This window comes from Perna viridis, chromosome 2 (assembly GCF_037379345.1).
Source record: "Perna viridis isolate PV_CMFRI_1.1 ecotype Kerala chromosome 2, ASM3737934v1, whole genome shotgun sequence".
Taxonomy (NCBI): domain Eukaryota; kingdom Metazoa; phylum Mollusca; class Bivalvia; order Mytilida; family Mytilidae; genus Perna; species Perna viridis.
The window spans coordinates 14990476-15008430 of NC_142446.1; the positions used below are offsets into that span (position 1 = coordinate 14990476).

Here is a 17955-nt window from a genome sequence, read left to right on the forward strand (position 1 = left end):
TAATATGGATCTTTCATCAGTTGTTTTACACAATACAATCCTTTAAGTATTTTGGAATATCTGTGTTGGTGACCAATTAATTCTACCTTCTGATCGTATAATTTAATTTTTTTTAACAGGTACTGCTATATATTTCTTCTGATATCCTATTGTGATGGAGTTTCTAAATAGGGAAAGGAAGCTTTTACATGATATCAACATTAGCAGTACTAGTGATAAAGCTGTTCTTTGGGATGTTTTTAACTTCAGGTTTGTTTTATTAATTTATTTTTTCTTCCCTGTGTATCAATTTTTGGATTCATTGTAAAAATCCTTTGTGAATTAGTTCAGGGTACAATACACATAAAACATTGTACATATTATGAAAATAGGCATGGTCAAAGAGACAACAACCCCAATGGGATGAAAATGTCAGCCCAAGGCCACCCATTGGTCTTCAGTGAAAGATGAGGAACCTCTCACATCACAGGGCAGGCTACAGCTGGCCCCAAAACATCATTATAGACAGGTACAGCCAAATAGTTGCCCCTATATACTCAAGTAACATAAAAATGAAATAAAGGTGAAAACATTGTATATGTTTATACAGATGAGCTACCACAGGTGTCAAGTCATGTACAGGTCTTCGGGACAATTTTCCAATATAAACTAAACTGTTCAATAAACTATTTATTTCTCTGTAATAATATATACACAAATATTTTTGAACAAAAGCTGCAATAAATACATTTTGAATGTTGTAAAAGAACTCTTATGTTTTTTTATTAATTCAAATAATTTTTTTTTAATCTTGAATGTGTTGTTTTAATATTTTATTATGAGTAGGATCAACAGAATAGAATTTTTTTTTTGTTACGGGGTTATAACTCACAAACTGAGATGAATGGTTTATTGTGTGATTTTGTGCAACTGTTCATATAAAATTGATCATCCAAAATAATCTAAAAGGCACAATTTAACCTAATTATTCCCCCACAAACAATGTTTTGGAGGATATTGTTACAGAATCTTGTTGTTACAATATATATTCCGGGTCCAATATTTGTTAAAATGGAGTAAGTTCAATGGATAAAAACAGATATGTTTATTGGGCTGCATCCATAAATCATCACCATTATCATCACATATATGTGCAGTTATGGGTAAATAGTTAATTTGAAAATAAATCATTGATAAAACAGCACATACAGACAAAACATGTCCACAGCATACAATAGTCGTTTACATTAACATAGAAAACAAACAATGTCACCAGCAAAATACAGGAAATAAAGTAGAATAAAATGTAGCACAGACATAAATACAAATCGTGACAGATATCTGCGAATCACCTTGTCTCTCTGTCCATCAGTCTGTCTATTGTTTGTCCACATGTATTGTAAACTAAACTCCTTCTTAACCACTCAACAAACTTCATAGGAATGTTATGCATTATATGAATGTATACGAATGAAGATAAAGTATCATTCTATGGCTTGGAAATAATTCAAACTTATTTTGATATAATTTTATAGAGGGTTAAGCAATAAATGTAGATGCTCAAGAAGAAACAAGACTATTGTACAATGCCTACAAAAGGGGCTAGTTCAACTTGCGGATTTAGTAGGATTTAAGGTGATTCAAAGCTGGGAGTATTCTCTTTATGAACTTGCTAACAGTATTTCTACTTTAGATCAGTTTGTTTCTGTGTTTATCTATTGTTTCCAGGAATATGTCTCAAAATTCAGTCCAATTAGTTATGTAATATGTAATACTATTTTAAGGTCACCAAACAAAACTAGTTTTTACAAGTTTTCTCTCATTTGTCAGCAAAATTTCCATTATAACCCTGAATGTTGGTGGTGCTTTAATGTGAGGAATCATCGATGTGGTCAAGAATGGAATACAAAAATACAAATGTACCAATGAATATATATTGCAATTTCTCAATTAGAACTGACTTGTATCTTTATGTAATGTTTTTTATAACTTAGTACATGTACTTTGAACTGTCCCTTATGAAAAGTTATTTTATTTCCAGACACCACCATGCAGTAGACTTGATTAAACGGGTAGAAAAGTTACAAAGTTTCATCACCACTGAGGACCATTCTGATGAGTGGATTTGTAATTTTATTAAGGCTGTGATTTGTTGCTATTTAGAATGTACAGAATCAATTAAGTTATCAAGAGCTGTCTTTAAGGTGCATGTACTGCTTTGTTTACAGTATCTTTAACACAGAGTTTACCTCTAAATCACAGCTTGTTCCTACTAGGAAATTAATTTAACATTGCTTTTTGTACCCGCTTGTCCCCTGCTTCAACGAGGAAATTCTGGTGTCTGTCTGTGCATCTGTCTGTCTGTTAACTCCTTGGAAACTGCTCAATGGATTTTGTTCAGATTATGTATAATTGTTAGTAACCATATGTTGATGGTCATTTTGTGTTGCTGTTTTGATTTAACAAAGAACTAGGTACAATAAGGGCCATATTTGGCCCCTTATTTTACGAAAAAAGTTTGAAGTACCCAGTGTTGTATGATATTTTGACCCCCTAGAAATATTGAAATTTTGGGTCAAATTAGTGGAGGCACTAAAAAATTGCTAAAATGTTTCAAACAGTGCCCAACTTAGAAAATTTGCAGATTTGCCAAATTTTCGACATCATACTTTCAAACATTACGAGATGATATGCTCATTATTGTGGTTGAATATGCATTTCATTTTACATTTATAAAAAAAACTGAAAGTCTTCTCCATATTAAATTTTTAATATCAAGTCATGCAGGGGGCAAAATATGGACATTATCCATTTCATCCTTTTACAGACTTAGTTGAGTTTGTTTATGCTACACTATAGTAACACTTTGTGGATGCAATTCCTCAGAAACCATTTTATGGATTTTGTTCAAATTTTGTTGGATTGTTACTCACCATATAACTATGTAATTGATCGTATGGCACCACCATTTTGCATCACATTTTGTAGGCATTATGGGACTTTGTTAACTTTGTACATGCTACACTCTAGGAACATTTTGTAGACACAACTCCTTTGAAACTGCTCAACGAATTTTGTTCAAATTTTGTAGGATTGTTAGTCACCATATGTAGTTGATCATATTATACCACTATTTTGATTTGACAAATTTTACAGCAGTTATGGGACTGTTGAATTTGCTATACTATAGGAGGACTATGTAGACTCAACTCCTTTTAGATTGCTGTTTGGATTTTATTCAAATTTTAAGGGATTGTTAGTCACACTATGTAGTTGATCATACTGTACCGTGATTTTACAAGGAGTTATGGGACTTTAGCCCTTCAACTATATTTGTTAAGGAGAGGAACATATGGCCATGTGTACATACTGTGAAGATACTTACATTCATGGATGTTTATTTTTGTGTTTTGTCAAAATTTAGTTTGTAGAATAAACCTTAAAACCATGACAATGTGTAACATAGGAAAAATTGTTCCTGCAAGCGGAGAACAAGATTAGTAGAATAACTAATTTAATTGCAGCTTTTACAACCATGGAGGCTGTCCCATGAACAGATTATTGAAGAAGAATTTGAACTTTTCTTGAGAGATGTGATAGGTTCTGATGGTAACAATAAACAACAACTAATAGCAGGTATCATGTCTGATTTTTAAGTTAAGAGTTATATGATGTTTCTGGTACATGTAATTAATCAGGCCTTAAAATTTCCTTACAATCATGTGTTTTTTAACATAAGGATCAAACAGCATTTTTTTGTAATTTATGAAATGACAATAGCAGGGGTAAAAAAATAGGATCTAATTATTTAGAATAACAATGAAATTGACATAGTTTTAAAGAGACAACAACAGTATTAAAACAGCCAAAGGCAGTCTATGGCCACAAAATCTATTACAATTTTGAGAAGTTATTGATTAAAATTGTGATAAATATTGATATTTTCACCAGTACTGTGTCTCCTAATGAAATAGGTTCAGACTTTCTCTAATGATTCAGGGTTTCAGGAGTATCAAGCTGTGCTTCATGAAGCATTTTATTCACACTTGACAAAATGCTGAGCATACTAAGTTTTGTGAAACTGTTGAACATTACATTTATATTGGTGGAAGGAATAGATAATAATTTTCATTAGAAAGTTTGAATGGACAGTTTAATTTAACTGCTGCTGTTTTAAAGTAAAAATGCTCAACATAAGTAAAACATTCCAATAATAATTCATTACATTTGTCACATTTTTGACAGCATCAAATTTCTTGGAGAATAATGAAGTTGGAAAAGGTTTATTTGAAAAACGTACAGTTGGTGTGTTAGAATGGTTAAACAATAAATTTGATGGACTTTTAACAGTAGGATATGTAACTGACCATGATAAAGGATTACTCTACACTTATACCAGGGTACGTAACCTAATACGTAACTAGGATATAAGGAAAAAAGAAATAATAATGTAATTCTTTTAAGTCTTACAAAGACACCAGTCTCTCATTTAATATGTTATAAAGTTCGCATCTCATAAGCCTAAGTCTTTTCAAACCTCTTTACTAATTTTGATGAAACTTTATAGGAATGTCGGGTATTTTGTATAGATAGAATGAAAGAATATTTTAGTTGGATCACATCTCCTTAGTGTATCCCTCCTAAACCAGATTGATTTTAATGAAACTAGAAAAGAAAATGCTATGCATCATATGCATAGTAAATGCACTGATAGGAATATAACTTTTGTCAGATCACTGCAAGGGGATGGGGAGATAATTGAATCTAAAGGTCTTACATGCTCATAACATTTAAGTGCAACTCCTTCTTAAAAGCGTGATTAATTTTGGAATGTCAAGCATCTGTCTTATGATTAAGAACAGCATTAATATACTTCATTATTAATGTATTAATTGATAATCTTAATCTTTGTATTACAGATAGTATTGCAGCTGTACCAGTTTTGTCCTTTGAAATTTGCTGTCCCAGTATTTAATGAAATTGAAAGAGATACTGTTATTCCTTGTAGGAAACTTCTTCAGCATCTGTTACTAATATTGTCAAAAGAAGTAAGATTACAGACAGGTTTTTGTTAGATTTTTTTTATATTATTGTATAGAACAATTATGCATATAATGTAGTCAATGAGTAATCAAGGGAACCAAGATTCTAGCAGAAATCAAAATAATGTAATCCAGAGATAAAGACCAGACATGGAAAACAGTATCAACAATTTATCTGTAGACATTTGGTTTCTAGACAATGACTTTAGTAAAATTGTATGAATCTTTATGATATTGTACCATGGTTCCATACCACGAAAGGATGGTTGGGATTGCTGTTGATGGTTATGTCCACAACCTTTCAGGAATTAAGGGACAAAAAGATGCAAAATAAACCCAAGTATCTTCTGATCAACCAATCAGTTACTTTAGTATAATTGTATTGATCACTATGAAACTGTTCCTTAAAAGAAAAGTTGTAATTTATTTTAGTGGTTGTAACTGTTTAGGAATTAATGACAAGAAGAAGAAAACTAGCTTTTCTACTACTTGAACAAATGGCTTATTTCTTGACCAATTTCAACAAGATTAGATTGAAAGTCTGGAATAATTTTGGGGCCATTGATATGTTGAATCATATAATGTATTGAGAATTTTTGTTTTGGGCCCTGTTTTCTAGTGCATTCTATATGGGGTCCAAAATTTTGTGTGATTTATATTATGAAAATATTTAATACTTAAGTTTTTGGACCTCTTTTTGTATTGGTCCACAAAGAGGTCCAAAAAGGAAATTTATGCTTTTTTATTTCAATCAGATTGAATTATAGTGGATCCTTAATGTGCTCAATATAACACTATTTAGATTTATTTTCTTGACCCAGTTTTTATATGACTGCAAAAAATTGAAGTGTAATAATGGAATCACGCTGTCATTCTTGACTGTGCCATCTTCATCTTTGTCATCATTTGTAGAAGTTTGTTGGCCAGACAATAACTTGAGTATAGGTGTATAGACCTTTACGAAGTTATACATGGCAGCATCCCACAAAATAATATCTGGGAATTAATTTTTGGGTTGTAACTTTAACCATTTAGGAATTAAAGATGAAATGATGACCAGAAACAAGTATTTTATTGATGCCTGGACAATAACTTCACTAGAAATTAATTGATATCTTTGAAATTAATGTTGGCATACCACAAAAGGAAGGTTGGGATTGACTTTGAGGGTTGTAAATTGAACCCTCTGTTTAAGATTTAGGGGTAAAAAAGGGTTAGAATTTTGACTTGACTATAAGTTTAGTGGATTTCTTTGAAATTGTACGACAAGCTCAAAAGAAAGGCTGGAATTGACTGTGGGGGTTGTGACTTGAACCTTGTATGAATAAATTGTGAATAAAAGAGCCAGAAACGAGCATTTTTATAATTTCCAGGCAATAATTTGGATCTCATCGAAATTGTACCACAAGCTTCCATACTACTGGCACAAAGGGAATGTTGGGAATGATTTTTGGGGTTGTGACTTTTTAGGAATGATGGGCCAAAAAAGGGGGCCAGAAACAAGCCTGTACAGATAATTAATTAAACAAAACGATTGGATCTTTATGAAATAATTCCACAAGGTACCATATCATACCCCAAGGTAAGTCTGGGACTGATTTTGGGAGTTGTGACTAGAACCATTGAGGAATAAGGGGCCATTTAGATTCAGGTCAAATTCTTATCCTGTATCAAATATTTAAGGCAGACAGATCAAGTTGCTAAGCATTTTTTCTAGTTTTTCCAAATCAGTGCCCAAAATTAAACTTTTTTCTATTTCAACGAAATTTAAATTCTACTTGATCTTGAACAGGGTTCTCCCCAGGCCTTTAAAGCACTGCACTTTACAGAGCTATTAACCTCAATACTGTGCTGTCTAGCTACCAGCACTGTGCTATAAGGTTTAATGTGAGGATTAAAAATTAACATGACAGGAAACATCTGTGCCCCAAGATCATTTACAGCGTCCTACAAGGTAATTAGCTCAGTCCATAGCAGTAAACATGATATGGTCTGTTGATCACTGCATGACGACATAATTATGACATTGCCCACCTGGCCACAAATTGATTTTAAGGGAGGTGTCAATCAGATACACATATCGAAGTACTGAGCCAATCAAAACTAAGATAATTCAACCCTGACCAAAAGCATGTGGCTATTTATAAATGCAAGGTTGAATGTTGTACAATCACAAAGTGTTTTCATATCTTGACCTACACGTAGAGATTGATGGTAAAAGAAAACTATTGATCAAACTTTACAACAAATGTGAAGACTTTTCATTCAGAATTGTCAAATTTCCTTTCATCTGTGGCAACATCCCTTCAGCATGTGCATATGGAATTTTCAAATCACAAATTGACAACTCATACATTATGTCAGAGCTTGCCCTAACTACGCAGACTTTTTAGCTCATCTGGCTGTAGGCCGTCACTTGACGTCCGTCGTCGTCATTAACAATTTCTTCAAACATCTTCTCCTCTTAAACTACTGAATAGATTTGCATGAAACTTATAATGACTGTTCCTTAGAGTTTCCTGCAAAAAATGACCATTTGGATGTTTGATAGGTTAAAAAACATGGCAGTTGTTACTAAAATTAGAACATAGAGGTCGTACAGTAGTTTTTTGCATATATCTCCAAAACCATTAGGTTTGGCCAATATCTTTCAATTGCTGAAATATCCTTATTATAGGGCCTACAAAAGTCTTTACGGGATCAAAGTTGTCAAACGACTCCATATAAGGGTTATTGCCCTTGAGAGGTGAAAAATGACTTTTTTTTTAACAGTTTTCAGCCTATATCTTTAAAACTATGATAGATAGAATGAAACTTTTGATTGCTGAAATGATTCTTATTATAAGGCCTACAAAAGTCTTCTAGGGATCAAGTTTGTCAGATGACTTCATATAAGGGTTATTGCTCTTGAGAGGTGAAAAATGACTTCTTTTTTTTTTACAGTTTTCAGCCTATATCTTTAAAACTATGATAGATAGAATGAAACTTTCAATTGCTGAAATGATTCTTATTATAAGGCCTACAAAAGTCTCCTGGGATCAAAGTTGTCGGACTCCATATAAGAGTTATTGCCCTTGAAAGACAAAAAATTACGTTTTTCAGTCAATATCTTGACATCAATACAGACATTTTATGGTTGTAATGTGAACTCATGGATCACTACGGTGTATCCATCTGCACCATGAAAACCGATTTGTTCTACATGTCATTTTTTTCCTTTCCTCATACGTCTACCCCAGACTTAACTTTTTATGAGCAACTCGGTGGGTGTTTCTAGAAAAGCAGAGGACACTTACCAAACCGGTGCACCCGGTCCATGCACCTGGTCCATGCACCCAGTTTTTAGTTGAGTCCGAGTTGCTGATTTACTTTTGTTACTTTGTATGTATTGTTTTGGTTACTTTATGTTCTTTGTCATAATTGTCTGTTTTCCTTGTCTGGTCATTTTCCTTCTTTCGATTTCCGCTAGAATCTTTGTTCCCTTGATTACTCTTCATCTAGAAACTGATTTACCTTATAAAAGAATTGATAAAATTCCAAAATAATATTTATTATTTATTAGATACTTCCTAAACACTTTGAAAAGAAAAAGGAAATGGCTGCTTTTTGTTTACATTTGCCATGTTTTGTATCATCCTTCAGCTTTTGAGAACACATGGTTTTTGGCAGAAAATCAATTAAGAAATAGATAGTAAAATTCCCCAAGTCTAAAAATAGAACCACAGGTGTGATGAATGAATATGGACTTCAGGCATGACTTAAAGATTGTAGATAGGGTTTCTGTCATAATTCATGTTAATAATAATTCAAAAACAAACAAATAACAAAACAAAACAAGTAGTGTGTCAACTAACAAGAATAAGATTTATGGCATTTTTGGCAACATGAATTTTAAGACCAGAGTAGTCTAGTACATGTACCTGATCAGGTAATTAGGTAATATTGAAAGTAACACAGACTAGAAAAAGCCTTTAATAGAGAATGTTCTTAATCAAATGAATATCACATTCAAAAGAGGCCCCCTAAACAAATGAAAGATTGTTATCTCCAATGGGTCAGCAAAAGTTTGCAGGTCAATAAAGAACCCTGGGTGTGTATATATCAGAGGAAATATTAGTTTGATTACATTTGATAGAATATCTTTAATATTTGTGTTAAATACAAAAAAAGAAAAAACCAGTATTAAAGTTATTATCACTTCAAGTTCAATGGTAAAATATTTAGCCATGAATAATTCATATAAACATTAACAGCAAAGTACATTTTGAATACACAGATAAGTTTTTAAATGATACATAAAATATGATGTAGCACTTTTTTCGACACAGGACCTATTAATATCATGTCACACACGCTAAATACAGCACTATCCAAAAATTGTGGGGAAAACACTGTTGAATGCTGGTATGCTGAATCCAACTACATGTACATATCTCCATGTAGATTTTGGATATTGGTCTATAACATGTCAACTTCCAATAGCAATTTTTTAGCTTTAATTTGCTGCATTAAATATATAATCTTAATCCAAATTCAAAGTTCTAACAGTATCATGCTTAAATTTTGTATATATATTTGTACTAACTATTTAGGGTCCTACCTCTATTGTTGCAACAACCAGTGCTCTTTAAAGCATCTCATTTATTATGTGTATATTGAACCATTACTATACCTGATTCAATTTTTTCTGTAATTATAGAATGTCTCTGTTGACTGTCATTTCTTATGTGGTATAGCAGTATGTCTAGTTTTAACCAAACAGCCAGATGTTGACTTGAGAATTTCTTCTTTCTGGAGTATTTATAATAGAATAATAACAGGTAATCTGCAGTAGTAAACATGTATTTTATTGTGAGATTTTATAATGGACTTACAATACAGAGGTCATAACTGAAGATATTGGAATTTTTAAGTGTAATAGTAGTATTTTTGTATTTCATTTTGTGTAATAAGAGTTCAGCATGTACATGGTTAAGCAGTGACACTGTTTTTATCTAAGTAACATATAGCCATTTGGGGAAAAGTAAACAAACAAGTTCTTGAAATATTTTAAAACTACAGCAACATGGTAATTATAATTTATTATGAATTAAATGACATTTGATTATGAAAATATCAATAAAACAATGATTGTTTTTGTAAGGGGAGATCATTTGTGTCAGTTGCACTCTGAAGACTATAAATACTTACAGTTATTTGTTTATTATATGTTCAGTTACCATAATTCTCATCATCAAAATTTGCAAAATGTTGATATTTTTTTTCATGATGGTTGGTAGTACCAATCTACAAGAAGTAATAATCTAAAATGTAAACACAGTTGGTGAGACTTCAGGACAATTAACTCATGAGATTAAGAATCAGTTTGATCAGTAAACTAATGTGTTAAGGCATTACTAATTCCAGAAACTGGTATACCTTCTGATGTTTTGCTAAAACCAATGGACAGCAAGGCAGACAAAGTGAGACATACAACAGGACATCTGGCTTTACTTAGAGGCATTTTGACACACTGGAATATTTTTTTCAAGAAAACTTCATTCCTTATTTTCTGTTTTGAAGAAGTAATGGAATTATGCATAGGATCTTTATCAATGCACTACCATGCCTTTACCACATTAGAACAATTGTTGAGCAAAGTTCTACATTTACTGCCATCTATTACAACAGCTGACATTGTACATGTGTCTTCTTCTATTATAAATGTTGTTATAAAAACAGTCTTTCTAAATTGGGATAGCCCAGTTCAAGATGTACCACAAATTGTCATTAGAATTTTCTCTCTGATGCTACAGATTTGGCAACATACCTATAAGTTAGGTAGTTGTCATGACATTATTCCTGATCTGTTGTCCCATTTACAGAGTGTAGCCTGGAATGTTAAAGGTCAATACAGAGTCATTAGTGCCTTGGTACCATTTGTTGATACTGAGAAGGTATGTTATTGTAAGAATTATATAGCTATATAAAAAAAAAGATTTGTTTAAAGTTGTTATTAAATTTTAGGGAAAATTTGTATGCCTGTTTATAACTATGACAATTCTGTGTACATCATTTTACACTAAACTTGTTTTTGTTTATTGTTAAGTCTTACATCAGGGCAAGGTCAGGAATCATCATTTTTCATGGAGTGCAAATCGCACACTTGGAGGAAAGGGATATGCAAATCAACATTTCAGCTCTGTTTTTTTACCTGGAAAGGATTGGGTACTATTATGGAGATATTAGCCCTCTATTTGTTATGAAAATGTCTTGTCTGATTATCAGTCTGTCACACAATTTGACATTGCTGAGATTGGTGGATATTAGATTTTATAATAAGGAACAATTTTGTTATATAGAAGTAAATATACTTGGTAAGAGTACCATATGTCAATTAGAGGAAAAAAAGTTTGATAAATATAAAACCGACTGGTGTAACAGAATGAGTCAATATGGCCAAGGTGATAAATTAAGAACACATAAATTGTTTAAATTTTCATATTTTACTGAACAATATTTGTTGCAAAATATACCTTTACGGTTTTGTAGTGCATTTGCAAAATTAAGATGTGGTGTAGCACCTTTAAAGATTGAAACTGGTCGTTATGAAAGGTTAGCATTAAACGAAAGATTATGTCTCAGTTGTAATGATATAGAGGATGAAAACCATGTATTATTAACATGCCCATTGTATGACGATCTAAGACAATCACTATTTTTAGATATTATTAGTTATAATGAAAATTTTTTGTCCTTGTCTGATGATGATAAATTTATATTTTTATTTAACAATGAAAATGTATGTAGCTTAGTTACCAAAACCTGCCATAGTATTTTACTGAGATGAAATAGTATTTTATATCATTAATCTATGATACTTTTTATAAATCACACCTTTTTGAACTGTATTTTAGATGTATATTACTGTGTTCTCAATAGTCTCTCATAATTCTTTTTAGAATGGCTCATGCATTTTAATTTGTATGTTTTATCTCTTATTGTTATCATGTTTTATATGAATGTATGTGGTGAGACTTTAATAACCTATTGAACTTGGATTAAATAGGATACAGTTTTTTTTGCATTGATTTAATGAAATGAAACATGTTTTTAAAATCAATTAAACTATTTAGGATCAAAAATCAAATAATTGATGTATCACTGCCTGCATAGTTTTAGACAGAACCACAACTCCTAAAAAACTGAAAAGATAGGTTAAGTAAAATCATAGGGCTTTATTCAGAAGATGTTTAAGTTGACCACAATTATAGGTTTCCTAATGAGTAAAAGTTGAATATTGCAAAATATTAACTCAAGTTATTTAATTTCATAACAAACTGGCCCAGAATTGAAATAAAGCAAGTAGATATTTTGTAGTATTCAGTTTTCATGAGGTCTAAAACCTTTTTCTCTGCAATTCCTTTTGAATATTTTGGCTGTTTGACATTTGGCATCTGCATAGTGGAAATTTTAGCTGTCTATGATGTCATCAATGGTGTCAGGATAACATTAGAAATGTCACTTTCAACCAATCAGATTTAATAGAAAATGATACACAAAAACACAACAACCAATTGCAGTTGCACATTTTTTTCATATCACCAGTTTGTATCACACTGTTCATGGTACACTGTCCATGATGTGATATCTCAAAATGTCTAGCTCCCCAAGAAGTAGGTAAACGACCAAATCATAACCAAAAGGAATTTAATATTGCTTGATCCTTTTATATTTTGAACATTTAAATGTTATACATATGTTATATATTATACAAAAAATGAATTCATATTTTGCTGCTATAGATCTAATTTAAAATTGATGATAAGGACTTGTCTCCCTGATCTGAATTTTTTATCGAAAATTGCATACCATACTCCACTTATATGCAAAACAATTATCAAAACAGGTATAACAGACCCCCTTTCAAAAAGAATTTAATTACTAGTACTCAAAAACTAGATTGTGTATCATAGTGTCAAGCATTTGAAAAAGATCGATGCACACTTTTGATGTGTCTGTAAAAGTTTGCTTTTTCGTACACTTTATCCCTACACAAATGATTTGAAAACATGAAAAATTCAGAATGTAAAATGTATTGGATGCTATAAACCTTTTTCAGTTGTTTAGTAGCCGTTTGAAGAATCAGTTGCTGATGTGTATGACTACAAATTATTTAGCTGCGGTTGGATCTGATGTGTACAAGTCTTTCCTTATCACATTAAAGTAAGGGTTTTATAAGTGTTTATTATGAGTTTTTAATGTTTTGTTGGAGTGCCAACTTTAAGTACAGTTGCTGTAGGTGTCATGCACTAACACAACTATTATTTAAGCGATGAAATCTGGTGACAGTCTGTAGTCTACTTTTTATACAACCGCAAAAAAATTGTAGTTGTATAATGTTATCATGCTGTTGTTGTCCGTAGACACTTCATGTGCAGACAAATTTTTGAGTAAAATTGTATAGATATGACAAAATTTTACCACAAGGTGCCATACTACGAAAGGAAACTTTGAATTGATTTTTGGGGTGGTGACTTTAAATATTTAGGGTGCATTATACAGTTACATTAAGGCACACTGTTTCGCACACCAAGTTACCCCAGTCAAATTTTGTAAAACTTAAAATTTAAAGTTGAAATTTGGTGGATATATTGTTTAAATGTAGTTAAGCATTTATACATAGACAGATGTAATTTATGTAATGGTAAAAAGGTATACTTTAAATGAAGAATGGTATCCAGAATGTTTCAGTCCCCTGCCGTATTAGGTTCTCTCCTCAGCATCAGGTGGCTGATTTTCAAAATACCTTATTTCGCACGAACTTTTGGAACTAAAATTGTGAGAGAATGAATCGAAAAGGGTCTCATTATTTTTGCTCCTTTTCCACCTACTCCATGCATGCTTTCATCCTGTGGTAGTTTCTTACTGCCTGATATTTTATAAAACATAGTATTTGGCTGTTAGTTTTGGAAAGGCACCCCTGATTTGTACTAAAACTCAGTAATATTTTTTTCAGTATGTTACCATGACTACTGGATTTTATAACAATAATCACTAAATTACTTATAAATGACTTGAACCTCCACACACCAAGGATTTCAAAAATATGCACTTTTTTATGACAAAACACTAGAAATTTCTGCGTGGACTGCCTCAAAACAGCTTTATTTCAACAAAATGAGACCTAAATATCAGAAATGACCTAACTGTATTGTGCTACCTTAGGAATTAGGGGCCAAAAAGGGGTCCAGAAAGAAACTTAGCATTTTCATGTGTTGAAAATAACAAGTAAATGTGAATGGATCTATTTGAAAATGTAGTATAAGGTGTCATGCTATATGAGGGTTGCAGGGATTGATTTTGGGTGTCATGACTTGAACTAATAAGGAATGGGAATCCAAGAAGGGTCCAGTAACATGCATTTCTCTGATGTTCAGGTAATAACTTGAGTGAAATTTAATGAATCTCTTTGAACTTGTGTCAAAGGTACTATTGAGTGTTGTTAGAGCTAAGTGACTGTATGGAACAATTAGTACCAGTCTTTTTTTAAATGGATTGAATCTATAGTTTAAACTATAAAACAAAAACAAAACAAATACTTTAGTTTGTTTTTCCCCTCTTTTTACAGTTCGTTAGAAAAGAAAGAAATTGTATGGGATTGTTTGTGGAAGAATGTTATAGTAGAAGGGTTAACAAGCTCAAATAGGTAGGTATAAATTCTATAAAATATTGGAGTGTATCAATACTTAGATATTAATACTAATGGAAATGGTGAATATGTTAGAGAGACAAAAAACCCACCAGGATGAACAATGTCAGCTGAAGGCTACCCATGGGTCTTCAATGAAAGACGAGGAAACCATTACACCACAGGGCAGGCTTGCCCCAAAAAGAACATGTACTATGGTGCAGTGAAATAGTTGCTCCACTCCCAATCTAAATATATAAACCCTTACGTTTAGTTACCTCCACTCAAAACATCTGACTCTTCTTAATTTGTCAAATAAGAAGTCCAGGAAGAAAGGTGATCATTGATAAATTACAGAGAAAAAAAATGCCTTACCTTAGAAGTGTTTTAAAAATTCAGTCAAAGTAAAGTTGGGAATCCTTTATACTTACAGTGTTGCTTGTTAAGTATTACAGTGTTGATTGTTAAGTATTACAGTGTTGATTCAATACTGAAATAATAGTCTTCTATTTGATGATGTCCACCTTTTGTATTTAGACTACAAAGAATTAATGTAGGGCATTATTGGGTACCCTCTACATTGAAGTTTCTCCCAGGAGTCAGGGACAATCTCTTAACAGCTGTATTAGAGGTGCTTTATGAAGATACAAGAAGCCAGGTTTTGCATGGATGGGCGATTGTGTCTAATGCCATCAGATCATCAACTGGAGATCTTCCTTCTGTAAGATTTTGTATGTTACTGAAATTATCTTGGGGAAAGAATGGATACAAATTCATTATTCATTAGAAATCATGTTTGAGTTTATATTTCCTTGAAAGTTTATTGTGCTATATTGCACTGCCTTTGAACTTAACTTTTTTGATCTTTTAAAAACTAAATTTTATCTTTTTTAATATAGGAAATGTATGAACAACGAAACTCCAAATCAATCACATTATTATATTGTTATAAGATACATATATATTGGGACTATAATGCACCTTTTACCAGTCAACATTAAATATAAGTATTGCCAAGAAGAGGTTTTTGTTGTCAACTTAGTTAAAATAAAGATACTTGAACTTAATAATTTCTATTTTCTTTCTTATGGTTTCGTTTGGATAGTCTTTTCCTTCTTCATTCTGTCAGAATCAAAGAGTAACATTCACTGCTAAGCTTGAAAAAAGATTACCATCTTACATCCAAAGATTAATAGTATGGCTAAGATATTTATTCAAATGGTGACAATTCTTTTTTTGTTAGACCATTAAATTGAAATATAAACATTCAATCATTTTGTTAAATGCGAGTGTGAAGTCATGGAATTGTTAGAAATAAGACTTATTGTTACATTATATTGTTAGGCTTCAAAGGTAAAATTCTACATATTTACCCAGGAAGAATGTTAAATATGAAAAGATAATTACTGTAAACTGTGAAATTTCGCGGCAGTTTTATTTTCAATATTTTCACAGTAAGAGCTGTAACACAAAAATAATACTGAATTGAATATTAGTTTTTAAGAGCATTATAGTATACTTCGGGGAAAGATGGCAAATTTAAAACTGAATGATATTTTATTGGTTGCAGAAATTAAAAAAAAAAGGGAGGCACGAAAATTTCCAGGTTTACAGTATGATTATAATATACTTGGTAGTATTTTGAGGTCTACAATTTGGTAAAAGTGGGTGTCATTAACTAGGTATTTCTGTAGTGGTTGTTTTTTACTAAGTATATCTGTAGTGGTTGTCTTTAACTAGGCATTTCTGTAGTGGTTGTCTTTAACTGAGTATTTCTGTAGTGGTTGTCTTTAAGTAGGTATTTCTGTAGTGGTTGTCTTTAACTGATCATCTTTAACTAGGCATTTCTGTAGTGGTTGTCTTTAACTAGTATTTCTGTAGTGGTTGTCTTTAACTAGATATTTCTGTAGTGGTTGTCTTTAACTAAGTGTTTCTGTAGGGGTCATCTTTAACTAGGTATTTCTGTGGTGGTCGTCTTTAACTGGGTATTTCTGTAGTGGTTGTCTTTAACTAGGTATTTCTGTAGTGGTCGTCTTTAACTAGACATTTCTGTAGTGGTTGTCTTTAACTTGGTATTTTTGTAGTGGTCGCTTTTAACTAGGCATTTCTGTAGTGGTTGTCTTTAACTAGGTAATGCTGTAGTGGTTGTCTTTAACTTGTTGTCTTTAACTAGGCATTTCTGTAGTGGTTGTCTTTAACTAGGTAATGCTGTAGTGGTTGTCTTTAACTGGGTATTTCTGTAGTGGTTGTCTTTAACTAAGTGTTTCTGTAGTGGTTGTCTTTAACTAAGTGTTTCTGTAGGGGTCATCTTTAACTAGGTATTTCTGTGGTGATTGTCTTTAACTAGGCATTTCTGTTGTGGTAGTCTTTAACTGGGTATTTCTGTAGTGGTTGTCTTTAACTAGGTATTTCTGTAGTGGTCGTCTTTAACTAGGCATTTCTGTAGTGGTCGTCTTTAACTAGGCATTTCTGTAGTGGTCGTCTTTAACTAGGCATTTCTGTAGTGGTTGTCTTTAACTAGGTATTTCTGTAGTGGTCGTCTTTAACTAGACATTTCTGTAGTGGTTGTCTTTAACTTGGTATTTCTGTAGTGGTCGCTTTTAACTAGGTATTTCTGTAGTGGTTGTCTTTAACAAGACACATCTGTAGTGTTTGTCTTTAACTAGGCATTTCTGTAGTGGTTGTCTTTAACTAGGTAATGCTGTAGTGGTTGTCTTTAACTGGTCATCTTTAACTAGGCATTTCTGTAGTGGTTGTCTTTAACTAAGTATTTCTGTGGTGGTTGTCTTTTAACTAAGCATTTCTGTAGTGGTTGTCTTTAACTAAGTGTTTCTGTAGTGGTTGTCTTTAATTAAGTGTTTCTGTAGTGGTTGTCTGTAACTAATTGTCTCTGTAGTGGTTGTCTTTAACTAGGTATTTCTGTTGTGATTGTCTTTAGCTGTGTATTTCTGTAGTGGTTGTTTTTAACTATGCATTTCTATAGTGCTTTGAACACATGGTAATGGTTTATTATTTGTCTGTGTTTGTATTTATTTTTGCAGGATATGAATCTATTACACGAGGCACTTTGGAGTAATGATGATGACACAAGGTCAGAGGCTTTAAGCATTATCTGTACATCACTGAAAAAAGCAGGTAGGTAGATCTTTGTTTTACCTAGGATTTCCAAGACCAGTCAGATTTAGGCAGGTAGGTAGATCTTTGTTTTACCTAGGATTTCCCAGTCAGATTTAGGCAGGTAGGTAGATCTTTGTTTTACCTAGG

General features: G+C 32.1%; 1 protein-coding gene across 5 annotated transcripts in view; it reads left to right on the top strand.

The window, feature by feature from the left end:
- LOC148623774 (tRNA (32-2'-O)-methyltransferase regulator THADA-like) overlaps positions 1–17955 on the top strand; it is a 51872-nt gene that overhangs the window by 4395 nt on the left and 29522 nt on the right. For 4 of the 5 annotated variants that reach the window (XM_088565877.1, XM_088565875.1, XM_088565878.1 and 1 more), the window contains exons 2-12: positions 120–249; positions 2021–2183; positions 3504–3615; positions 4225–4379; positions 4899–5027; positions 9721–9841; positions 10428–10957; positions 13123–13226; positions 14632–14709; positions 15229–15412; positions 17733–17826. In XM_088565877.1, the coding sequence (XP_088422003.1) occupies positions 155–249; positions 2021–2183; positions 3504–3615; positions 4225–4379; positions 4899–5027; positions 9721–9841; positions 10428–10957; positions 13123–13226; positions 14632–14709; positions 15229–15412; positions 17733–17826 (1765 nt within the window). In that variant the 5' untranslated portion in view covers positions 120–154. Of the gene's footprint in view, positions 1–119; positions 250–2020; positions 2184–3503; positions 3616–4224; positions 4380–4898; positions 5028–8737; positions 8950–9720; positions 9842–10427; positions 10958–13122; positions 13227–14631; positions 14710–15228; positions 15413–17732; positions 17827–17955 lie in introns of those variants that run through there. The other variant, XM_088565879.1, reaches the window with a different exon arrangement.